The sequence below is a fragment of the Cyphellophora attinorum genome (genome assembly GCF_001299255.1).
Source record: "Cyphellophora attinorum strain CBS 131958 chromosome Unknown Contig17, whole genome shotgun sequence".
NCBI classification, from domain to species: domain Eukaryota; kingdom Fungi; phylum Ascomycota; class Eurotiomycetes; order Chaetothyriales; family Cyphellophoraceae; genus Cyphellophora; species Cyphellophora attinorum.
The window spans coordinates 69,981-93,921 of NW_017253245.1; the positions used below are offsets into that span (position 1 = coordinate 69,981).

At 54.0% G+C, this 23,941-nt stretch overlaps 8 protein-coding genes across 8 annotated transcripts; 5 read left to right on the forward strand and 3 right to left on the reverse strand.

Annotated features, from left to right (window-relative positions):
* Positions 1 to 654: 654 nt before the first annotated feature.
* On the forward strand, positions 655 to 2,369 carry AB675_5739 (Transcriptional activator protein DAL81; the record flags this gene model as incomplete). The annotated part of the gene is made up of 3 exons (XM_018145976.1): positions 655 to 749; positions 831 to 1,050; positions 1,122 to 2,369. 3 exons carry the CDS (start codon positions 655 to 657, stop codon positions 2,367 to 2,369), a joined length of 1,563 nt encoding a protein of 520 aa, XP_017998783.1.
* A 226-nt stretch (positions 2,370 to 2,595) lies between these two features.
* On the forward strand, positions 2,596 to 3,978 carry AB675_5740 (Riboflavin transporter MCH5; the record flags this gene model as incomplete). The annotated part of the gene is made up of 1 exon (XM_018145978.1): positions 2,596 to 3,978. One exon carries the CDS (start codon positions 2,596 to 2,598, stop codon positions 3,976 to 3,978), a length of 1,383 nt encoding a protein of 460 aa, XP_017998734.1.
* A 128-nt stretch (positions 3,979 to 4,106) lies between these two features.
* On the reverse strand, positions 4,107 to 5,374 carry AB675_5741 (Deoxyhypusine synthase; the record flags this gene model as incomplete). Its single annotated transcript, XM_018145979.1, has 3 exons — positions 4,107 to 4,241; positions 4,322 to 5,104; positions 5,153 to 5,374. 3 exons carry the CDS (start codon positions 5,372 to 5,374, stop codon positions 4,107 to 4,109), a joined length of 1,140 nt encoding a protein of 379 aa, XP_017998699.1.
* A 1,050-nt stretch (positions 5,375 to 6,424) lies between these two features.
* On the forward strand, positions 6,425 to 12,277 carry AB675_5742 (uncharacterized protein; the record flags this gene model as incomplete). Its single annotated transcript, XM_018145980.1, has 3 exons — positions 6,425 to 7,834; positions 7,891 to 10,011; positions 10,058 to 12,277. 3 exons carry the CDS (start codon positions 6,425 to 6,427, stop codon positions 12,275 to 12,277), a joined length of 5,751 nt encoding a protein of 1,916 aa, XP_017998761.1.
* A 704-nt stretch (positions 12,278 to 12,981) lies between these two features.
* AB675_5743 (Phosphatidylinositol 3,4,5-trisphosphate 3-phosphatase and dual-specificity protein phosphatase PTEN) lies at positions 12,982 to 14,829 on the forward strand (the record flags this gene model as incomplete). The annotated part of the gene is made up of 1 exon (XM_018145981.1): positions 12,982 to 14,829. One exon carries the CDS (start codon positions 12,982 to 12,984, stop codon positions 14,827 to 14,829), a length of 1,848 nt encoding a protein of 615 aa, XP_017998849.1.
* Positions 14,830 to 15,648: 819 nt separating this feature from the next.
* Positions 15,649 to 20,310, reverse strand: AB675_5744 (uncharacterized protein; the record flags this gene model as incomplete). The annotated part of the gene is made up of 1 exon (XM_018145982.1): positions 15,649 to 20,310. One exon carries the CDS (start codon positions 20,308 to 20,310, stop codon positions 15,649 to 15,651), a length of 4,662 nt encoding a protein of 1,553 aa, XP_017998847.1.
* A 719-nt stretch (positions 20,311 to 21,029) lies between these two features.
* Positions 21,030 to 22,121, reverse strand: AB675_5745 (Oxygen-dependent coproporphyrinogen-III oxidase; the record flags this gene model as incomplete). Its single annotated transcript, XM_018145983.1, has 1 exon — positions 21,030 to 22,121. The coding sequence occupies one exon, from the start codon at positions 22,119 to 22,121 to the stop codon at positions 21,030 to 21,032; it is 1,092 nt and encodes a 363-aa protein (XP_017998814.1).
* An 819-nt stretch (positions 22,122 to 22,940) lies between these two features.
* On the forward strand, positions 22,941 to 23,403 carry AB675_5746 (Autophagy-related protein 8; the record flags this gene model as incomplete). Its single annotated transcript, XM_018145984.1, has 3 exons — positions 22,941 to 23,033; positions 23,084 to 23,316; positions 23,370 to 23,403. 3 exons carry the CDS (start codon positions 22,941 to 22,943, stop codon positions 23,401 to 23,403), a joined length of 360 nt encoding a protein of 119 aa, XP_017998666.1.
* Positions 23,404 to 23,941: the final 538 nt, after the last annotated feature.

The following is a 23,941-nucleotide window of genomic DNA, read 5'->3' on the forward strand; positions in this document are numbered from 1 at the left end:
CAGCTGAAGAGCCTTTTATCCAAGTCTATCCACCTTTAACCTCGAGGTCCGTCCCCTGTCGATTCGACCTTTGTTATTGCTGCGTAGGTTGATCACATAGTACCGCCGAGCGTAGATATGGCATACGACGAGTCATATGGTTCCAGATCCTCAGACCTGCATTATCTGCCGATGTCTCGTTCTTGCTGCATACGGCTATCTCACGGGGAACGACCGGCCAGCTCGCTTGGTCCAGAGAGTGCCCCGGCATGAGGCTCCTGCCAATTCGCCCGGGTGACATCTTTCTATCTTGAAGGCACGTATACCTCCACCAACATGACCTCTCACCTTAACAATAGCGCGGCCTCATCCACTGAATACGCGGTGGCTCCGTCCGCTGTCGCCTGCGAACCCTGTCGGCGACGTCAGACCCAGTGCACCGTCCCACCTAATGCCACCTCGTGCATGCCATGCATGTCTAATGGCACTCCATGTTCCTTGATGGGCCGACCTAGCCAATCTTTGAACTCCGGAATGCGTGCCTCTGCTATCAGCAATAACTCCGTTCTAGGCTCATCCACTCGTCTATCATAGTAAGCGATCCCTCTTGTTCGATTTTCACTATCTTGAGCTGTGAAAGATAACGATAACAGCCCCAGCAATAGTTCCCCTCCAATGCCTGCTTCCGCCGCTCAAGGCCAAGGCATGAAGCCGGCTTCCAAGCTAGCTGACGAGGCTTACCCAGACCTACTAAGTCGCCAGACTCTCGGGTACGTCCCCATCAATCCCAGCTGCTGCATTATTGCACCATCATTCACATGGCCGCTGCCGCAGGACTAAGGCATGTGCAGTCTCCAATTACAACAGTACGCCAAATACGTTGGCCCGACCGACGAGCATGACTACTCACTATTAGACCTACGACTTTACGACGATGCTCGAGATGAGAGCATCGCCGAAACGGGAACCTTTCGCAAGGTCGGGCCAACTGACTTCTTCCACCAATTCGCCGACGCGGACCAACCTGGCCAGGCTCAGGACCTGAAGGACCTCGACACTATAGAGCAGACCGTTGCTCCACATGGCAGGGCTTGATACGACTCTTCTTCCGTATAGTACATCCCAGCTTCCCCATCTTGCAGAAAGATTTGTTTCTGGAACGGTACGCTTCGAGCTATCGGGTCTTCTCTCCACCACTACTCGCTGCTGTGTATATACTGGCCTCGAATTGGTGGTCATACGAAGCGGACTTGGCTAAGCACCATAAACCCGACGTCTCCATCCTAGAAGAGGTCGCCTTCCGGAGTCTCCAAGAGACATCACAACGACCGAAGATCGCCACTGTGCAAGCTGGTCTCCTACTGTTACAGCGACCTCGCAACATCACGTCATGGCAGCTCACTTGCCAGGTGGTTGCGATCGCACAAGATCTCGGTCTACATCTTGATTGCTCGAGCTGGCGAATACCAGTATGGGAGCGGGCTTTACGGCGGAGACTAGCATGGGCGCTTTTCAACCAAGACACATGGTCGGCACTGATCTATGCCCGACCACCCCATATTTCACTTAACAACTGGGCCGTCCAGCCAGTCTCAAGCGAAGACTTCCCAGACGACGCCGTCGGCGAAGATGAAGACATCGCCAGCGAAGTTGAAAAAGGCCGCACCCTCTTCAACGAGCTGATCAGCCTGTCAAAAATGCTCAACCAAGTGCTGGAGAAGCTCTACTCCCTACAGGCCGAACTCGACATCCAACACTCATACGACGCCACCAAAGCCGTCCTCGAACGCGCCAAACCCATTCAAGTCCGCCTCAAATCCTGGTGGGCTGAGTTGCCCGACAACCTACGCATGGACGCCACCAAATCAGGTGCATTGTCTTCCGTCGGCTACCTCCACCTCGCATACTTCGCCACGGAGATCACCCTCCATCGACGGATCCTCCGATCTCTATCGCCGAGCACAGATCCCTACCTCGTCCAAATCTGCCGATCAGCAGCTAAAGCGCGCCTCATCAGCGCGATGGACTTCTTCAATCGCCTCAAGCCAGAGCACTTGCAGTCGTTCTGGTACTTTTGCTCCAAGTTCAACTTTGCGCTCATCGGCACGTTTGCGGGGCTGTGCTTTGTCACTTCTGTTAGTCAGGAAGAGGCGGAGTTCTACCAAAGGAGGCTCATGGAGTATCGATGGACATTGAGAGTCAGTAATAAGAGTGCTGAGTTCTTGGAGATTGCGAGTGGGATTTTGGAGAGTGCGGTGGGGAGTCTGTTGAAGGCGGCTGATAGTATTGATAGTAGGAAGCTGGAGTTTCCTATGTTGAATGCGGCAGTCACTGACGGGTATATGGACGGGGAGTCTGGCTCGTTGGACACGGACATGGAGGGTCTTTGAGCGTCCAGCTCTTACGTACCGCGGAGAGATTTCCGTGGGAGGGAGTCATACCTCCAAACTCTCATGCACGCCCTGTTAAATCAGCGCGACCAAGGTCAACGGGGATCGCCGCCTTTGATGATCCAGCAGCAAACCACGATACTACAAGAGGCAGTATCTGCCATCAGAGATATCTGCGCATGGTAAGCGCACCCCAGATATCATCACCTACCTTGCGCGAACCAACATGTCGACAACAACGCAGACCATCGAGTTGCAAACCAATGCCAAAGCATACCGCGCAGGCGATCCACGGACAGCCACGATGGAGTCTACGGACCACATCAATCGACCGTCATCTGCAGATGACGAAGTCCACTCGCATCTGCAACCAAACTACACCACTGCGATTCCGGATGGAGGTTATGGCTGGACGGTGATTGCCTCGTGCAGCATCATGACATTCTGGTACAATGGTCTTTCCGGCTCATGGGGCGTAATCCAGACAGCCCTCCTCTCAACTTCGCTGACCAACACGCCCACCGCCACGATCACGTTCGTCGGCAGTCTATATCTCTGCCTCAGCGTCGCACTTGGGATCTTCGGAGTACGTCTTATCAGCTATCTAGGCGCACGGTGGACTTCAACGCTTGGTGTAGCGCTGTTGGGTGTTGGCGAAGTCGGTGCATCATTCAGTACAGGCTCGATTGGAGGGCTGTTCTCGACCTGCTCACTCGTGGTCGGTGCAGGATGTTGTCTGATCTACACGATCTCGAATTCTGTGCCGCCGCAATATTTCTCGAGACGCCTAGGATTGGCGAATGGGCTGGTCAAAGGTGGAGGCGGGATTGGCGCGACGGTGCTGAGCATCGGGCTGCAGGCTCTCATTGACCGGGTGGGCACGAGCTGGATGTTCCGCGTCCTTGGCCTGGCTACGTTGCTGACGGGCTTGCCTGCCGCCTGGCTTGTAAAGGAGAGGCAGCCATTTTCGAAGCGCAAGCTGATCGATCTGTCACTCTTCGGATCAGTGCCGTTCAGCGCACTGTTCGTGAGCTCTGCGCTTGGCACGTTCGCGCTGTTCATACCACCTTTCTTTCTGCCGCTGTTCGCGCAGTCGGCCGGGAGATCGGCCCAGACAGGCGCAGCTTTGGTGGCGGGATTCAATGCATGTACCACAATTGGTCGCACCTTAGCAGGGCCATTATGTGATCGCGCGGGTCCGACGAACACGTTCCTTCTGACAATGAGCTTGAATGCGCTGAGTATGCTGGCGATTTGGCCGGTTGCAGGAGGAAATCTAGGAGTCTTGATCCTGTTTGCGATCCTCAATGGCGTAGCTAACGGAGCGTTCTTCGTTGTGCTGCCGACTGCGGTCGCGAAGGTGGCGGGACCTGGTCGAGAAGCTGTGGCTATGAGTGTGAACACCACTGGTTGGATGGTCGGCTATTTGTTGGGTACACCTATTGCGGGAATTCTGTTGCAAGCCTCAGGCGGTGCCGACGGAGAAAACACCGATGTGCAAATGTACAGGCCTGCTATATTCTATGCGGGCGGCGTTGCGTTGCTAAGTGCAGCCAGTGTGCTTGTCGCGAGGTTGAGTCTGGCTAAGGATTTAAAGATGAAGGTATAAGCACCGGTGGCGTCCTCAGCGGCACCAGAAGAAGGTTGGTCGGATCGCGTGTGCTTCATAGCTTTTTGGGAAGTATGCATTGCGCGGCGTTCTGCAGGATATAGACACATGCATTTTGTGTGTTTCAATCATCTTCCGCCATTCTGTATTGAGGCTGCCGACTCGATTTGAGAGTGCTGTCCATTGGTAACGCCTGCTGTGCTCGGATTTGCAAAAGTGGCGGCGACGATCAGTGGGAAGGCGACGGTGGCTTCTACGTAGACCTGTGGGATGGATCAGTATAGATATCGCAAGCATATGGAAGGTGATGCTTTGGACATCAACCCGCAACAGCAGAACGTACCTTGACACTCTTAGCATCCGCCTTGATCTTGCCCCAGCTGACAGCCTCATCAGGCCGAGCACCGGCATCGCTGCCGTCGAACTCCTGCGCTGTGTTTATGTAGACCGCACTCTCAGCTCCGTTGCGCATCAGACAAGCATTGGAGATATGATGCTTCACCACACCACCACCGAGGATGATTGAGCCGACGCGTTTCGCTCGTACCGAGATAGTATTGATTCTCCTGATGTCCTGCACGATGTCAATGGCGAGCTGCCGTGGCGATGCTTTGAATGTGTGGAAGTAAAGCATATCTCCGAGGCTGCCATCAGTTATGGCAGGGCAGAACACAGGGATGTCGTTTTTGTATGCCCAATAGTAGACCGAGTCCTCGTTGTTGATCTCCTTTCCTAGACGGTGGATGAGGCGGCTTGGTGTCCACATGAAGCGTTCTCCGGTGCGCTCGAACTCGGCCTCCTGCTCGTTGAGCATTTTATCGAGGATCGGGATGATCCAGTCCTCGAAGGCACAATAGTTGCTGTTAGGCACAATCAGGTTGCCGATTCGATTCATGCCTTTGGCGCGGAGGGCTGCGCCTGAGGTCGAGAAGGAGCCGTGATAAGTATGGCCAAGGCATTTGATAAAGTCTTCTTCGACGCCGCCTGCCGTTGTCACGATCGCTGAAACATGGCGATGTTGGACCAAGTAGCGGAAGGTGTCGCGCAGGCCGGACGAGATCATATTTGATGTGTAGCCTAGGAATATGGTGGTCTTCTGCCCTGTTTCGCTATCCCGCCAAGACCGCTGGGAAGGGTCAGTCAGTTTCGTAGGCAAGAAGGGCTACAATCCTACCATATCATTGATGATATCGACCGCCTCTCCGATCGAACTTGACTGAAAGCCTTGCTTCGAAAGGCTTCCGACAAAATTTGCAATGATGGTGCGCTGCTCGGCTGGTAAAGCAGTCCAGTCAATGCCGCCGACTTGTACGGCATCCTCGGGTACTGGATCTGATTGAACAAGGACGGCGTCAGTGGCTTTCGATGGCGGCGCAGTGCCCTTCGGTGCTGTCATGGTGTGTCGTAGAGATTAAGTATCACTTGAAGACATTAAAGTGTAGAATTGAGCGTCCGCAGCGTCAGAAACAGCAACGGAAAAGCATCCTACATGTATAATCACGATTTTCTTTCAGGTGCTGCACAAGGTACTCCATACTCAAGGACATCAGCCACAGACTGTCGATGGAGGTGGGTCCAAGAAATCGCATTGAAAATTCAGGTGTCCAATCACCATTCGCCAATGTTCGATCAAGTTCTTGCGCTGGCCTGGACAGCGCTAACCCACATCCCTGTCGTCTCTCCTCGATCGTTCCGCTGAGCTGCTTGCCTAGCTTTGTCTCGAATCTGCCACTTCTCTTCACGACGTTCTTTTATCAATTCTTCAACGCAACAGACGAGCAGTTGCCTTACCCATCTATTTCAGTTTCCAGATTCCTGGCTACGGCTTGTTTACTTTCAGGGGCTGCGGTTTCAGTGAAGCTTATCTGGTTGCCTGGATCCGCGCGCGCTTCTTGCTACTCCGTTCTACGGTGCCGTTTTAACGATTCACGCGCAACACATCGCCAATTCACGTGGCAACTTCACCAACACGACCTTGCCTTCAACAATTCGCTCCTTGCGGCGTCGAGTCTCTGCTCGCGCGTACTTTGTTCTATTTCTGGACTTCGGTTTGCGAGAAAGATCATTCACCATTCGGATACGTCAAAACGAAACCTCCAAGATCTCCCTCACGCCACTGCACGTGTCCGCGACGAGGCTTGCCAGTAAGAACGACGAAAAGCACCAGAGAAGTGTTGTCATTCCAATCGCGATCAAGTCGCAAATTGTCGTTCGTTAAAGTATGGGAAGGGGTGGATCGATATCAACAGTCAGCAGAAGTACTGATCATACATCATCAACGGCGACGAGAGTTGGGCTGCAGCGTAACGCTCCTCACTCCCAGTCAACCTGGCTCGGGCTCCTGCGCCTCTGACTCGCTCCGCTTTGGTGCCAAACCTTAATTCAGATCCGCGACCCACTTTTCACTGACACACCCACGAGTCACCAGCACTCGACTTCATGAGGCATGTCCCGGTATGCACCTCCTGGAAGGGATCGATCTCCTCCACGCTATGACCGACGGCCTTCGTACCAAGTAGGAGGGTCTTCGTATCGCGGTACCGGCGATCCGCAAACACAAAACGACCGAGACCCGCCAAGAGGACCTCGTGCGGACAACTTTCGTGGCGGCGGATATCCGTACAACCCTGCTGGTAGAGGTCGCGGCGCTGGTACATTTCCTCCCCGTCCAGGCGATGCATGGAGGGAACCAGATCGCGATCGCGATGCTCGACCGTCTCAATCATACCGCAGTCGTGATGACGACTGGCCACGAAGAGATAGAGACCCTCCCCGTGAGCGACCACCAGAGCGGCCACCACTCACAAATAGAGACACTGGCAGACACTTTCCAAACTTCGACCGCGACCGCTCTGCCTCACCACTGCGCGGGCGACGCAGTTCTCGAGAATCAATACCGCCGCTGTCGACTCGACCAAGTGACACTGGCAGCTCTTTCAGAGGTGGCCTTGCTCGAGGTAGAGGGAGAGGTGATTGGGACAGACAGAGAGATCGTGCGTCGTTCGTGAGCGATAGAGATCGCGATCTCTTCGGCAACCGCAGTCCGTCCAGGGATAGCAATTGGCGAGACCGAGACATAGATCGTGGTCGGGCTGTGGGTCCTGACCAAGACCGCAATGATCGATATCCCGTTCGCGAACGAAGTCGAGAGCGACGAGATCACGACATCTGGCAGCGCGACAATTCGCCTGGACGACCACTCGGCGCTGGACCTGCTCGAATACCCAGCCCTGCCGGCTCTGTGGGCCATCATGTCTCAGCGGTCGAAAGACCTCCGAAAGCCGAATATGACCTGACACGGCGCACCTCGGTCGCTGCAACGCCCGGCACAGCTATACGAGAAGGGCGACGTGACAACGATGCTGACTACTTCCAGCGCGGGGAGCCTCGGAGGGAATCGTCGTACTCAAGTCTGCATCAGCCTCCCGTCGCGCAAACATCGGCGACAGCTGGTCTGGATTATGGGCCGCCGCCCTCTGCTCCTGTTGCCACTCCAACTGAGAAGCTACCTCCGCCACGAACGCAATCTACTAAATCGATCTCGCCCTCAGTTGCATCGGCGCCCTTCCAGCCACCCAGTGGGCCAAAAGCTGACCGTGCTCCGTCAGGCTCAATGCCAAAGCCAAGTCAGCCGACCGAAGCGCTCAGGACCGACCAACAACAGCCGAGACCATCGTTGGCCTTCGGCCCAGCGCCTACTTCGAAAGCTCCGACTGAGCTCTTCCCCAAGAAATTAGAACAGAAGTCGGACGTTAAGCCCGTCGCTTCTGCTCCTACACTGCCACCAAATATTCCGTCTGGGCCAAGATCATCCTCATTTGGTTCAACTTTCCGTGGTAGACCTCCCATTTCGGATGTCAGTCCTCAATTCACTCCACAAAAGCTGCTTCCTTCCGACAATAGACCTCGCAGATACCAACGGGACCACGCACCCGAGATGGCCGAGATGGCAGAGAAGGTAGCTGGCAAGCAGGACTGCCTAACAATTCTAGCCGATCATGGGTCTCTCCAGAATACAGCCGCGCGAAGCCGTCCATCATGAGTCCTATTGGCCGTGGACCTGTACAACCTCCAACAGGGCCGAGATCGCAGTCCAACCTGCCACCATACGGTGACAAAGCTCGACCGCAGCCACCCTCTATCATGAATAGCGCCAACTCCATGTTGTCCACCAAACCTACACTTCTTGGCAATCTTCGAGCCTCAGATAATGCTCCCAGCACGACCGGTAGCACGACAGAAGATGTTGATATGTCACTACCAGTATCAAGCGATGACGAACCGGAAGAGGATGAGTTTGACGAGGACGAATATGCTGCTTCTGAAGCCCAGCATCAGCGGAACATCAAAGCAAAAGAAGCTGGAAAACCGCCATCGTTCCTCCTTGACTCGGTCATACGCGGACACCTCATCCGTCTGCAATTCCTGAACATGATAGCGAACGATCTGGTGCCCCAATTCCCGCGAGCAGAGAACATCACGGAACCAACTCAAGTGGTTACCTCAAAGTCGCAACTTGGTCTGCCATCACCTGAAGAACAATCGGAGGATGATGACAAGGCTGGAGCACAGGAAAAGGTACCTCACGGCAGGTTTCTGCGCGATCCGCCAATTAATCCTATTCCCACGCCGCCAATCGAGAATCTGCCCTATCTTCAGAAGAAAATTACAGAGCCGTTTGTGTTTGACGAATCCGATGATGACATGCAGCAGGAAGTTGTGACCATGCTCGTCCGCCAAGAGTTCGAACGATCCGCCTTCGACCGTCAGGCAGATCTGCAACAGATGCACGAAGAGTATCGCCGCCGTCATGCTTTCTGGAAAGACGACATCAGCTATTTGGATCGTTCAAATCGCGACATGCACATGACACCCGCACCTGCATCTCCAGCTCCCTCTGCAGCACCTTCTGTTACACCATTGATCAGCCATGAGCGTACACGAGGCGGTCGCAATACAACAGAGGCCGATTTGCAAGCTGCCATTGCGTTATCCGAGCAGACTATGAAGGAGGAAGAAGAGCGCAGAGAACGCGAGGCCCAGGAAAGCGCTGTTCCGAACTATGATCACGAAGCTGTAGTGCTCCCAATGTTGAGTAAGGACGATGCCCGTCTGGAGGAATTCCTTGACACCAGTGGCATCATCACTCCGCAGATATCCCTGGACCTACTACGATACGATCCGCCGGAGGATGACTTCACCGACGAAGAGCAGCTTGCCTTTACCCAAGCATACTGTCAGACTCCGAAGAAATGGGGAAAGATGGCTGAGAGTCTGCCCGGCCGGGATTTCAAGCAGTGCATAAGCCACTACTATCTCACAAAAGGAGAAGCCAAGTACAAAGAGATCTGGCGCCGGGCGCAGCCAAAGCGAAAGAGAGGCCGAATTCCTGCAACGAAGCCACGGTCCACGGCGTTGATGTCGGAGCTTACATATCGTGATGGGGAAGAAGGTGTCGTTGCGGTGACGGATACTGGGAGACCGCGACGAGCTGCTGCTCCTACATTTGGAGACAATGGCACCGAAGCAGACGTGGCTGCGGCATCACAACCAGCAAAGCGCCTCGCTGTCGCCAAAGATGCTGCAAGTGACGCCACACCCACGAAAGCAGTACGGAAAGGCAAGGCAGGTACCGCCACGAAGACTCGACGCACCAAGGCCCAGATGCTGGAAGACAAGGCTAATGCTCAATTGGCAGCAGCTGGTCAAGGTGTCGGGCAAATTCCAATGGAGAGTTTGGAGAAGTCCTCACCAAAAGTCATCGCTTCTGGAAGAGAGCGCGCTCGCACACTATTGCGTGCTGAGGAATTCATCCACCCTATTCTGCCCGTGGGTAAGCCGATTGATCTTGACCAGCCGCAGTATGCTGGTCTAGACGACAAGAATGCTCTGGCTCTTGCAGCGCAGGCAACAAATCAGCCGACAAGCTACTGGTCTGTTCCTGAGCAACAAAAGTTTCCGCAGCTCGTCGCGTACTTTGGTCGTGACTTTGCAGCAATTGCCGACTTCATGAAGACGAAGACGTCTACAATGGTAAGTTGTCGATTTAGTCTGCTACGTCAACACTAATATCCCCCAGATCAAGAATCATTACAATCGGCAGTTGGTGGACAGACCCGACCTCGAGGTTATGGCAAAGGAGGCTGAAGCCAAGCGTTCTGGTGGCCAGACGATCGGCAGGCCTCCAAGTCCCGCAGTTCAGACGAAACGTCGCTACGAAGCAACTCCTTCCATTGCTTCCGGTGCTCAGATGGGACGACCGTTGCTCGATCAGCAGCCTCTCGAAGCAGATTATCCACCCCTAGCCACAAAGCAAGGCTATACGGACGACTTTCCGTCAAATGCTGTCTCACGCAATTTCTCTGGAGATCTCGTGGCGAAAGCGAAAGCCGAAGCTCCTCTCCATCAGCCGAAGCAGGAGGAACTGCGCCGTCCAGAGCTGCTCTCCAAACCAGCCGCCGGCTTGGGACCGAGGATGGGCTTCTTCAGAGAAGACGGTCCACTATTTGGCGGGCCGCGCCAGATTGGTTCTCGAGATAGTTCGCCTCATCAGCATCCTTTACGGCCTGGAGAGAATCGCTTCGGCGATATTGGTCACCGTCTGCCCGCCGGCTCGCCTAGGCAACTAAATCTTGGCCCGCCACGAGATATTGCACCCATGTCTAGCCTTGCGGCAGCCCAGAATCCTATCTCCAGCACCGGTCTGAACAGCAATCCCTACGGTGCACAAGCAGGGATTGCGCAAGTACGCAACAGCAACGCAGCCAGCCAGAACCAGGCAGCTCCCGAACAGGTCAGGAACCTGCCTTCTTCGAGACCAGGCGATCAATTACCACGGTACTCATTGGCACCTCAGCATCAGATCGCTGCACACCCAACGTCGGCGTCAAATAGCCGTTCAATGGCATTTGGTCCAAGTGGTACACCGGCTGCAGAACCAGCTAAGCCGCCTGTTGCCAAACGATCCGATATCATGAGTCTTCTTAACGATGACCCGCCTGAGCCATCACCTGTCAATCGTCCTTCCAGCGCTTCTCAAAATCGTGGATCGATACTGTCACCTCAAATTTTGCCTCATGCTGGTTCCGCATATGATCCCAGCAGAGGTGCTCTACGCCTGGACGGCAGTTCTGTCGATATTGATCGAAAGAGAACACCTCTTGGTCTTGCGCCGCATCCCCTAAGAGAGCAGCAGCAGCAAGGCTATGGCTCAGGTCAAGGATCAAGCCAGCACGAAGCTTGGCTAAACAACTTGGACCCACGAACACAGGGCGCTCTGGGTGATCAGCGCAGCCTCCATCAATCGCCAAGGATTACTCCCTATTCCGTCGTACCACCAATGTCTGGATCGAGCAATCTTCGTATGGAGTCTTCTTCCCGCCCGGCTGAGCCACAAGCCAACGACCACCGCCGCACGTTCCTTGGACAATTGTCGCATCCGGGCTCCATTCCTTCTCCGCCACCATCTCAGACGCCTGCATACCGGTCTCTGTCAGCATCGAGCCAGCACCCTCACTCTCGCGTCGGCTCTGGCGTGTTTCCAGAGCCTCGGCCCAACCCTGGGCAGGCGCCCCAGGTAGGGCAGTCATCTAATCTGCCTCCAAGCCATCCTCATTCCGCAGCTTCGACGCCTGTGTCAAGCATGCATCGTGGGCGATCATCAATCGACTATGGTCGCGGACAGCCTCTTCAGCAGCAGTTGCACATGCAACGTGGTGATCCGGCGGCCACGTTCCGAGAGCAGGAAAAAGAGCGGGAGCAACTAATGAAAGAGCGAGAATTTGAGTTGATGCAGCAGCAGCGGGAGGCCCGAGCCCGGGAGGAGGAAGCAATAGCAAGAGAGCGCCTTGAACGAGACAGATTCGGACTTGCAGATCGGGATTCATTCGGTTTCAGACGACCTTTGGGCGCAGGCTATGGCCCACCGCCGCCTCGAGAGGCCGATATCAATCCACACGGCCACGGAGCTCAACATGCTGGCCAATCACAGCAACATACCCAGCAAGGTCAGCCACCGATCCTTCAGCGACCAGCAGGCTATCCCCACGACCCGCTGCAGCGAAGCTATACTCCTCAACCACCAGCCCATCACAACCAGCAGCAGCCACCACCCGGACCCTATGGCCAAGCTCAACCTCCTGGGCATTCCTCCAGGCCAGGCTCGTTTCACCATCACCATGCTTCCCAGAGTGGGCTGAAGCCGATTCAGCAGGGACAGCCACCTCCACCTGGGCAGAGCACTCATCCTGCCTACGGCATGAGTCATTTTCGATCTGCGAGTCAAGATGAGAGACATTGATTTCAGATAAATGCACGACGAGCGTGGTCGTTGCAAGTTAAGTTCTGTTTGAGAGCATTTGGATAAAGGTCTAGCCGTGTGCAGAATCACTGCCAGGTCCTTGTTCGGTCCCCGAACGAGATGTGATGAATATCCAGCGAGTCATCTTGGTACCACGAAGTGATGCTGTTTTGTACTAGATAGAGGTCGAATTGAACATGTTGAGACAGACTGAACTTCGCGACTACGATATTTGACTTCCATAGAGTTCCATCCACTGCTGCGTGTATGAACCGCTGGCTTGACTAATGAGCGCCGTGACCAAGATTCTGTGCTCCAACCCTACAGACACCCATGAGTGTCGAATGAATGGACAGCGTCTTCCAAGCCTGTAGGCGCTGCATAGGCAAAGCTTGTCGGATGCACGGTTAGCAGATAGGCGATGCTTGATTCCCATCCACCGCCCGTGCGGGCAGGCACACAGCCACTGATCAGCATCGACGTCATCTGTGGTTTTCGATGCAAGTTGGCAATCGCGAACGTGCGCTTTTGCTCTCACACTCATTAAGGTGAACTACAGTACACCACAGCAGTGGAAGGTGCCACTGGTCGGAGGAAGTCTACCATGCGTGTCTCGCGCTGCTGACAGCACCCGGCAACGAGCTGCTCCTCCGTCATTCAACCACCTCTCGCGCAGCACCCTCAACACCACATCACAAGCCATAATGGCATCCATCCTCCGCCAAATCGTCTCCGGCCCCCGCGCCCGCCATCCCGAAGCAGGCCTCGACCTCTGCTACGTCACCGATAACATCGTCGTGACCTCCGGTCCTTCCTCCGTGTGGCCCAAAAAGGCCTACCGCAACCCCATAGAACAACTCGTCGGCTTCCTCGATCGGAAACACGGTGAAGACTGGGCTGTGTTTGAGTTCCGTGCAGAGGGGACGGGATATCCGGACGAGAAGGTGTATGGCAGGGTACATCATTTTCCGTGGCCTGATCATCATCCCCCGCCGTTTGGGATTATTCCAAATATCATGGCTGGGATGCGGAATTGGATACAGGGGGAGGGTCCCGCGGCGGGACGCGATGGTGGATTCAAGGGTGGTGAGGCGAATAGGAAGATAGGCAGAGTTGCGGTTGTGCATTGCAAAGCTGGCAAGGGTCGCAGCGGGACGGTGTCGTGTTCATATCTGATCAGTGAGGAGGGGTGGAAGCGAGAGGAGGCACTGCATCGTTTTACGGTCAGACGAATGCGCTCGGGATTCGGCCAGGGCGTCAGCATACCCAGCCAGCTGCGATATGTGCGGTATGTGGACCGGTGGACGAACGATATGAAGAAGAAATACATCGACAGGCAGGTTCAGATCATGGAGGTGCATGTCTGGGGTTTGAGGGATGGGGTCAAGGTCGCTGTGCAGGGATATGTTGATGAGGGCAAGAGGATACACACGTTCCACACGTTTACGAGATCAGAGAAGACCGTTGTGGACGAAGGTCATGTTACCACTACGCAGGCGCCGGTGCAGGCGAAGGAGATCAAGAAGGATGAGGAAATGATCACGTCGCCCGTGGCAGGATCCTCGCCTGGAAGCAGTGGACTGAATCTGACGAGCAAGACGTATGAAGGGCCAGTGCAGACTGTGGTGCTGAGGCCGACGGAAGATCTGATTCTGCCAACGAGTGATGTGAATATCGATTTTGAGAGGAGGAATAAGGCAAGCTATACTGGCTTTACTATGGTCACAAGCGTGGCCCACGTATGGTGGAATGCCTGGTTCGAAGGTGGCTTTGAGGGACACCAGTCCGGCCTCTTCGAGATTGAATGGGCCGCAATGGACGGCATCAAGGGAAGTGCGAGGAAAGGCGTCCAAGCATTTGAACGTCTAAAAATCGTGTGGAAGTACCGAGAAGGCACAAATGAAAAGATCGTCGAAGAGCCCAAACCCGGCGAGCCGGTGCCCGAAGCACAGCCAGCGGATTGGAAGGGCGAACCCAGCGACAAGGAAGACGAAGCGAGCCCTTCGAAAGGCGTCGACAGTAATCGTCCGGGTGGCACGGCGCTAACGGTCGGAATGGTGATGAGCGAAGGCACCTCTCAGCTTGCCAAGGAGCTCGGCCTGAGGAAGACTGATCCCGGTAGTGCTGATGTCAGTGTCGCAGGCAGTGTAAAGGATGTTGATGGACCGACAGATGAGAAGGTCGTGACGGACAAGAAGAATACCGACTTGATCGATTCGGATCCTGAGTCGGATGTGGAGAATACTAAACCTCATGGGCCAGAGGGGGAGGCATATGTCAGTCCTGATGAAGAGCTTCACCAAGCTGGGAAGCATGATACAGCGACAGGCAGGTATCTGGAGATGGGGATCGCAAAGGCTGCAAACATTGTTGCGAAGATGAGGGGCGATGGTCACAAGTCGGAGGCGTCGGGTGCCAGCAGTCCTGTCTCAGCGCAAAGTACGCAAGTCAAGGAGGCCGACCAACATGCAGGTACCGAAGCCGATGCAAAGGACTTTGCGGATGCAGATGGGAAGCCATCGAAGCCAGAGAATGTGTCTGCAGAGACATGATAGAGCAGCTTTCGTGTAGTACTAGTAGGGAAAGCAGACGATACCCATATCTCGCCGACGAAGAATAGTGTTGGACTGGACAAAGCACTTCGTCGTAGGCAATTGCTTCAATGTCTGTCGTGCTCATTGCCATTCTGTCGCTACCCAGTCCCGAAGTCTCAGCAGTCGCAGACACTCCAAGACCAGTCCTAGATCCACTCCCCAGCCAATCACCAAAAAGGACTCACCAAGCAATAGTCCACGTCGCCTGTGACTCACCACACAAGACGTTGGACACTCGCCTCGTCTGACGGTCGTCGCTCAAAAAGCAAAAATGGAAGGTCTTTGCCGTGGTTCGAACACCTGATTGAATTGTCAGATGAACAGTCCCAATGCTTTGAAGAGTTGGGCACGACTTACGGGGCCTCTCGCAATCAAGAGTACTCAGGGTATCAGCCCTAAGCGCTGCGATGATTGTTAGCAGGTTGCTCCCACGACTGGGAGGCGGTTTACACATACAGAATCATACCACTAGGCAAGGAATTAGCTTGCTGGATTTCTTCATGGGCGGTAGATAAATTTACCTAGACCACAAAGACGGTTTGAATTGTGTGTGTCCGACGGGGTCGGATGTTGGCGCAAACCTGCACCAATCAAACATATAGAGTATTATCGTAGATACTCGTTTTAGGCAGTATCTTCCGGCCCGCAAAGGCCTGAGAAACACAAGTGGTTGGGAATGAAGACTTGATCAGCACATATGTTTGGAGATTACCAGATATGATTAGGTATGTGGTATCGAGAGGAATCGTAACTGCAACGCCCTCATGTTCTCAATGATCAAAACCTAAACATCTTGACCACCTGCTTGATCTCCTTCCGACAAATCGGACAGCACTCGCATTGCTTCGCGCATTCCATGCAGGTGCCAACATGCCCACAATCGAAGAACAGAGCATTGATCTTGTCAGTATAGCAGATCTGGCACAGATCAGCTTCATCAGCAGCAACAGCCCAGTGAGTCACGCCACGGCCCCATTGCTTGCCGTTGCGGAAGCCGCCCTCGTATTTATTGCCTGTGCCTTTTTCAATCAGCGTGCCTTGGCCGTCCTTCTCGTCTTCTTTCCAATCACCTCGGTATGTATCACCGTTCTGATACGTCATGAAGCCGTTGGGACCTTCGCGCATGCCGCAGACAAGAGGGCCTTCGTAGGTCTGGCCATTCGAGTAGGTCAACTTGCTGAGCGCACCATGCCGGTGGCCGTTGACGAGTGGGCCTTCGTATTGTTCCTGGCCGTAATCGAAGATGGTCGTGTGATTGACTGTCACCGCTCGAGGATGCTTGCGGCTCTGCAGTTGGAGGAACTTGGACAGCTCGAACGGATCCCAGAAGAGACCAGCTGTACGCAGCTTCGCTTTGGCTGATGGTCCAACCTCCAAACCGAAAATAAGATCCGCCCCATTGACGAAATCGATCTGGTCGAACGTCTCATTGTCCTTGATAGGGGTGCCGTCGACGGTGGACGTGCGATACCAAAGCTTGACATCGGAAAATGTGGTCCCTGATTCCTCGATGTCAGAGTCCATGGCCTTAGAGTCCTCCATACGGTGAGATTCGACTACTTTGTGCAACGGCAGGCATCTCTCCATGACCTTCCTTACGTTCTCGTTTCGGTACGCAAAGAAATTGCCCGAAGCGATAAACGTTTGTTCTGCTGTGTCGAACTTCTGGAGGAACCCATACACGATTGGTCTCCGCTTCTTGCTTTGTTCAGCTGGTTTTGACGCCAGGGAGGCCTCTGGGCCTGCTGGCGAGGACTGTGAGTTTTCGTAGTTCGCATTTCTGGAAGATGGGACAGGTGTATCTCCGGGAGCCTGGTCGCCATTTTCGGACATGCCAGAGAGCTCTGCGGTGTCGGCGGCTATCAACGCAGCAATAGCGGCCTCATCTTCGGGGCTAGTTGCGTACTGCTGCGCGGCGCGATCTTGTGATTCGACTGCATTGGCAATGACCTCTTCCACGCCTGGGAAAGCGTCCACAAGGTGACCATGAGTTACGGCAAGTGACATCTCATCCAGAATTTGGAAAGCTGCTAGATCACTCCGTGGGGCTTCTGATGAGGCCTCAATCGTAGCCAGTGTGACTTCTGGTGAAGTCTCAGGTGTAAGCGATGTAATATCTAACGAAGCCCCAAGTGTAGCCGGTTGGGGTGGCTGATTCGCAGCCTGAGGCGCCGGTGTGACTGGTTCTGGCTGATACCCGGCAGCCCATTCCCGTGCAAATGCAGTCAAAGGGCCGAGGTCCTCAATGGGAACACTGACAGTCGCATTTGCTTGCAGAGCTCCGTCAGAGTCCGCCAGGACGACGTCCTCTATGCTCTCGTCTATGTCAGCTGTGGACAGCAGGTCAGATGCTCTTTGACCACTTTCGGCCGCAGCCAGATCTGGCAACTCCTCAACAAAGAGCTGGTCTAGCTCGGCAGAGAGATCGTCGTCGTTCGGAGCTTGATCTGTAGTTGCATCCGTTTCGTGTCCTTCGCTGGTCTGAAGCAAGGCCGGAGCAGATAGATGGTCGCCAGACTCTTCTTCGCTACTCACCGGGGCTGGAAGAACGCGGTCCGAGTGCGTCGACCTCAGTATATCGCTGGCAGGCTCGGATGTCCCTCTTGATGTTTTACTCTTTTTCTTGCTCTTCTTCGGTTGCGGGTCCGGATCGCCAAAGCGTTCAACGTCCGACTCGTTCTGCAAAATCGAGACCCAAATACAGATCGGCGCTGTGCTTCCTTGCCAGCTACTAAGGGGCTTCTTTAAGTTGATGGGATACCAGCGAGCATTGCCGTACTCACCAGCTTCTCCATAGCCGATTGTGTACAGTTTCACCTTTCTCGGATCTGTGACTTCTAGATGATCGGCGATTTGCTTTCGGACTATATGGGAAGACGTCTTCGGTGATAGAGACCAACACCAGGCATACCGGCCCTCCTGCTTGACGTTAAACATGTCGAGTAGACCACGGCATCCAACGATAGAGCTCTCCTGATAGAACTCAAGATTCACAGACGGCGCTGCTGTCGCATCAAAAGCGGCTCTCATGGGTGCCTTAAGCCAGTCGGGAGCTGTATATGGTTCCAGAGGACCTAGGTAATCGCCAACTTTATCTGCTTTGATGTACATCGCCAGATAGCATGTCTCTCGTGTTGAAGAGAACTTCTTAAGGTCGTCGCCTGCCAGACCCTCATATGTCTCCAAAGTCTTCCTTGTGTAGGAATAGATTTTGTTCCCATCACTGTCCTCGAAAGCGAGCCAATGCGTCTTAGGTCCATTTGGGCGTAAAATAGTGTAGAAGCGCCCCGAATTGCGAGCACCGACGTGAACCAAGAACCCATACAGGATGTACTTCTGTCCGATGCCGAATGGAAGCGTGATCTCGTCGTTCAACGTGATTTTCTCGTGCCGAAGTACCCATTCCCGCTTGGTTTGGTCAAACTCCTGTCGCTGAAGCAATATCGGTAAAAAGTCAGGAGCGTCCGGTGACGGAAGATCGAGCTTGTCCAGAGCGTTCTGTGACGAGGAATCGAGCTTGTCCAGAGCGTCATGTGAGGAGGAATCAAGCTCCTTCAGAGAGGCTTGTGATGAGAAATGGAGTTCCTTTGGAGAGTCTTGTGACGAGGGATGGAGCTCTTTCAGAGAGTCCTGTGAGGGGAGACCGAGCTTGTTCAGAGACTCCTGTAATGACCCAACAGAGCTCACTGGTATCTCCAAAGGTGGACAGCGTCCTCCTGGGAGGTCGAAGATGGCTGCGATTTTGGCCAGGATTTCGATTTCTCCTTCCAGCTCCAGCTCAATCGCGCGTCGAAATACTTCCCAGAAAGTGACGACGTCCTGGTATGTCTCGCCAACTTCCCGAAGCGCTTCGAGGACAGGATACACATCCACGAAGTCTGACTTGCCTCCATGTCGCATTTCGTGAAGAACACATTGTAGCCGGGCGATGAATGGACGCGGCCGAACTTCTGAGCTCCTCCTCCAGCCTTCGCAATCAACAGATTGTAGGATTTCTCGGAAAGGCTTGAGGAAGAGGAGAGCTGTGATGCCTGCAACACCAGGACTGTAGTACAGCGGGGGTGTGCCCATCGGGAGGACTCCAGCCAAAGCTTTCGAAGGCCACTCAGGCTCGTCTGACGAATTATGCCAAAATAGCGACTGGGCAGGGTCTTCGAATATCCTGATATAAGCGTCTATCGCGATGGTGTCGCCCTTCAGAAGCGCCTGCCGTTGACCTGGCTGACGCTGGTGAATCTCGTCCCATTTCCCAGCTAAATTTGACCACCCCCAGTCGTTGTTGGAGGCGCAGAAGAGGTGCTCCGATGATTGACAGGTCGCTGATCTGGGTTCATTAGGGTTGTATATAACCATACCCAGCTGCGCCGAGACTCTGAATTCATCATCGCCTTGCTGCTCAGTGGTCTCACTGTCTGTTGGACTTTGGGCCGCCTTTTCAATGGTCTCAGAAGTGTCGCTATTGGCCTTGAAACTTTCGTCACGTCTTGCCTTGGATCTTTCTGACGAGGAATTTTGCGGCGAGTCTTTTCGTCGTGTCTTGATCTTGATATGCTTCTTCGGGATCGCATCAAATGATATGTCGCCATTGGGCGGGCTCTCGAAATGCAAAAATCGGCCTTCCGGCTCTTCTTTGTCCGGCTCCGGTATCTTCTTTGAGCACTCAATGTAGCCGCTGATAGAGGAGCACTTGTTTCCGCGCGGAAAGAACTTGATGCGCCAGTAAAGCCCGTCTACAAACGCTGGCGGCGAATGCATGACCTCGGCTCTGTTGGGGCGGTCTTTGGTACCACGAACACCATTTATGATCCAGCTCAGTCGCAGTTTCTTGGTGGGTCGCTGGTCGGGGTCATCGATCTCTGTAAATACTACCTTCTCATGGGCAGCGACGTTAGTGGCGTCATTCTCGATCTCGGTGTCTTTGACGGCTTCCAGTTCAGCTTGTGTGGGCTCAGACATGTCATCTGCGAAGAGCACCCAATGAGGTGTAGAGTCCTCCATTGCGTCTGTCTCCGGTATGGCATGCTGAGCACTTTCACCTGCCGTAGTTTCTAGATTTGGTTGTGAGTCTTCCGGGGTGGCCTCTGTAGGTATCCTTGTCTCCTCTCGTTCTTGCGGCGCTTGATCTTCAGGTGCGTCGGCGCCAGAGGTTGGCGGAGGCGGGTACTCTGCGTTCGGTAATAAATCTGGCGCTTGTGGTAGCACACTGTCCTCAGCCTGCGAGACCAGCTCGTTTGTGGTAGACTCGACATTCGACATTGCTGCGGAATCCCCAGCGGGAGTCTCATTCGCCAGGTTTAGACTTATCGACTCGGCTGGTTGAGGAGGACTCTGTGCGATTTGATCGAGCAGTAGGTTGTGGTGTTCAGTATTCGAGAGCAGATGCGGAGGGATGGCGTGTTGTGTGAGGACCGGCGAGCCACTCTGGTCCCTGGAAGCCATAATAGGTCTTCACGGAGCGTCCCCAATGCTCGGGAGGACTCTGAGTCAATGAGTGACTCAAGTCGACATCATACCTATGTGTTCAGGTGAGCTGACATGTGCCAACGGAAACGTGAAGCCGGAGTCATCCACTGCAGGTAGTTTGGCAATCCGCCACTGCGGCAGGGCGTTGACGACGTTTAAAGACTTGAAGGCCGCCCTGTACCTTCCATATCAGCTCAGGTTCGCTCATTGCACAGCAGGTGCGATCCAGGCAGCCAGGCGCAGTGTCTCTCATGGGAACTTTGGAAGTGCTAGTTTGGGTCTGATGCGTTGTCCCCGCAAAAAAGCGCAAGGGTCCAAGCCGCCAAAATGGAGTTCTAGGCAGGGTTCTTCCCGCGGGGCTGCAGCGTAGAAGATGCCTTGCAGGCTGTTGCAGCCACCGACTCACCGGTGAAGCTCACCGCGTTGTGGAACACGGACAGGCTGCAGTAGAGGCCGCCTGAGAGCAACGGATTGCATGTGCTACATTCATTGCTCTACGGGGCTACCTCAGGTGCCTTGGGCACGGGGACACTTCTCGTCGTTTGTGACTTCCCAATACATCCATGGATTTCTAGATCAAGGAAGGAAGTCATCGCTGTGGTCAAATCCTGTTGAGGGAAGTTGTGCAGCAAGCAAGCGCCATGCACGTAGCACTCGCATTCGAAGCCCCAAGTCTGCAACATATTGTACATTAATCAAGCCCAGTCCTTAGGAGTGCGTAGCACACTCATGATCTCCTGCTCCTTCTCCGTCGTGCTGTCAACGGCTTCCTCCATCTCCTCCACACCTGTGCCACACACTGGATGCATATACTCCCAACGAGCCGTTAATGGAAGACTCATCAGGATGCTCTCGATGCGAGCTCCAGGCGTTCTCAGCCCGAAGCTGGTGCCTCGATCATTGATCAGATTAAATTCCACGTACCGGCCTCTCCTTATTTGTTGCCATTCCTTATGCTGTGGCAGATATGGCATATCCATTCTCCTCTTGATAATAGGAAGGTACGACGGCAGGAAGGACTCAAGTCCACTGACGCAAAATTGGAACAGATCCTCCTGTGGTGTCTTCGACGACGGTTGTGTAGAGGCATCCAAGTCGTCAAAGAAGATGCCGCCGATTCCACGAGACTCGCCTCGATGTGGTATCTTGAAATAGCTGTCGCACCATTTCTTGAATTTGGGATAGTAGCTTCGGTCGTGTTTATCACAAGCGGCCTTCAGAGTCTTGTGGAAGTGTTTCGCATCTTCCTCGAACAGATAGCTCGGCGTGAGATCAGTCCCTCCACCGAACCACCAATTCTGCGGTGCCGAGCCCGTCGCGTTGACAGGATCTCGAGGATCTGATGTCTCGAAATAGCGATAGTTCAAATGCACTGTGGGCGCCATCGGGTTGTGTGGGTGCAAGACCAACGAAATGCCGGCTGCGAAGAAGTTGAGCTTCTCTACGTTGTTGTCAACGAATGATCTATGGTCAGCCCTCATCTTCTCGATCGCAGAACGTGGCAGCTCTCCATAGACGACCGACACGTTGACGCCTGCTTTTTCGAACACGTTTCCATCCTGTAGCACGCACGAGATGCCACCTCCGCCGTGCGCTCTGGTCCATTCGTCTCGCTCAAACTTCTTGCCGTCTATATGTTCGAGAGCGAAGACAATACGATTTTGATGCTCTTTGATCAGACTCTCCATACGCAATCGCATCGGAGAATGCCGTGTGATCGGCTGCTTCGCTTTTGTGAACTCGTCCACTTCGGCGAGCGAGATTGCTTGCACAGGAGGTCCGTCCATATGGACGGGTTCAGAGGCTGGCAAAGCCAGGAGCAAAGCGGCTGCGGTTGCAACTGCAGCAGCCACGGTACAGCCGGTCCATCTCGTCGAGTAGCTTCGACCAGTATGCAAGCATCGCTGCGAGATCGGTGCCGGTCGTAAGGAAGGAGCGAACGGTCGAGCCAAAGGTCCTGAAATGCAGTTACTTTTGCAGCGCAAACTGCGACTCGAAGGACGCAAAGACATTGCTTCGGCTGATTCTTCGAGCAAGCTGTTGTCATACAAATAAATAGCTCATGATTGACCCATCTTCACGACGGTGCTATGTGCTGTGACCGGGTCGACATCGCAGTGCTCACCTTGCTGGTCTCACGAGAGCCGACTTCAAATTGTAGCGACGTGGTTGGAGAGCCGTATCGATAAGCTAGCCGGATATCGATCACGTGCGGGGTGGCAGGCCGAGCCACATCAACAAAGCCGGATGACGATGCCATGGGATAATGACTCAGGACGGTCACCGGCCAGGCCTCGTCTCGCCTTCGGTAGGCGCAAGTCACGGTGACGCATGCGCCTGTCGAAGAAGCATGATTATACTTGAACAAGTGGCGTGTGAGGTACAAGAGTGAAGACAAGTGAACTTGAAGTGCGGCTGGTCTTTACCCCACCTTGGAGCGAATCACCTGGTAGCCTGGCGCCTGCACTGTACTTCAACCTCACCGCGTTCGTCAACGAACACTCTGTCCTTCCTTTCTACCACTTACCTCTATCTCTCAAACGCCCACGCACCTATCGCAAACCATCGAGAATCCTCAATACACGAACCCATCTATCATAGTCGATATGGCGCGTTCTAAGTTCAAGGACGAGCACCCATTCGAGAAGCGCAAGGCCGAAGCTGAACGCATTCGCCAGAAGTATGCTGATCGCATTCCTGTACGTTTGTCGCCGTCTGCTTTCACGGCGATGTAGCTGACCGGCTCTAGGTCATCTGCGAGAAGGTCGAGAAGTCAGATATTGCAACTATCGACAAGAAGAAATATCTGGTTCCCGCTGATCTGACCGTTGGCCAATTCGTCTATGTTATTCGCAAGCGAATTAAGCTCAGCCCCGAGAAAGCCATCTTCATCTTCGTCGATGAGGTTCTACCGCCGACCGCCGCTCTCATGAGCAGCATCTACGAAGAGCACAAGGATGAGGACGGCTTCCTGTACATCACGTACGTCTACACCACCCTGGACACAGAGGAAAACATGCTGACCGAAGCTACAGATACTCCGGCGAGAACACCTTCGGCTCGAACTGATGGCAGATCTTGTCTCAGATCGATGTTTGACGATGCGACGCAAATGCTGCGATGAGGGATTGCTCAGAATACGCAGGTAGCCAGCCTGGCCGGACGGAGTTGACGGAGTCGATCTTGCAAAGAACAATTCAGAACCAATGGATAACTTCAACCCAACGGGCAGCAGTTGCTATTGCTACGAGACATAGCTGCTCTGGCTTCAATGCACAGCACAGTTGATCGCACGCTCATATGACAGTGGCAACTGACTGGCACAGTCTTAGATTAGATGTCAGCATTGAACAAAGATGTCTACCCAATATCTTCGTGCACAGCCTCCCTCCATGATACTGTGGAAGTTGCTGCAAGCGGCATTGCATAACCCGCTGAGTAAGGTGGAAACATTCTAACATCACAATAGTTGATAGTAGAAGCTCGAGCAGCCTCAGTCTAGAGGCACATGCCTGATGCACAGCAATTCTCAAGCACTCTTGGATGAAGCCGGGCCTGGCTTTTAGTAGGGCTGGCGCATTGTATTTGCCAGTCTGTACATGTTCCT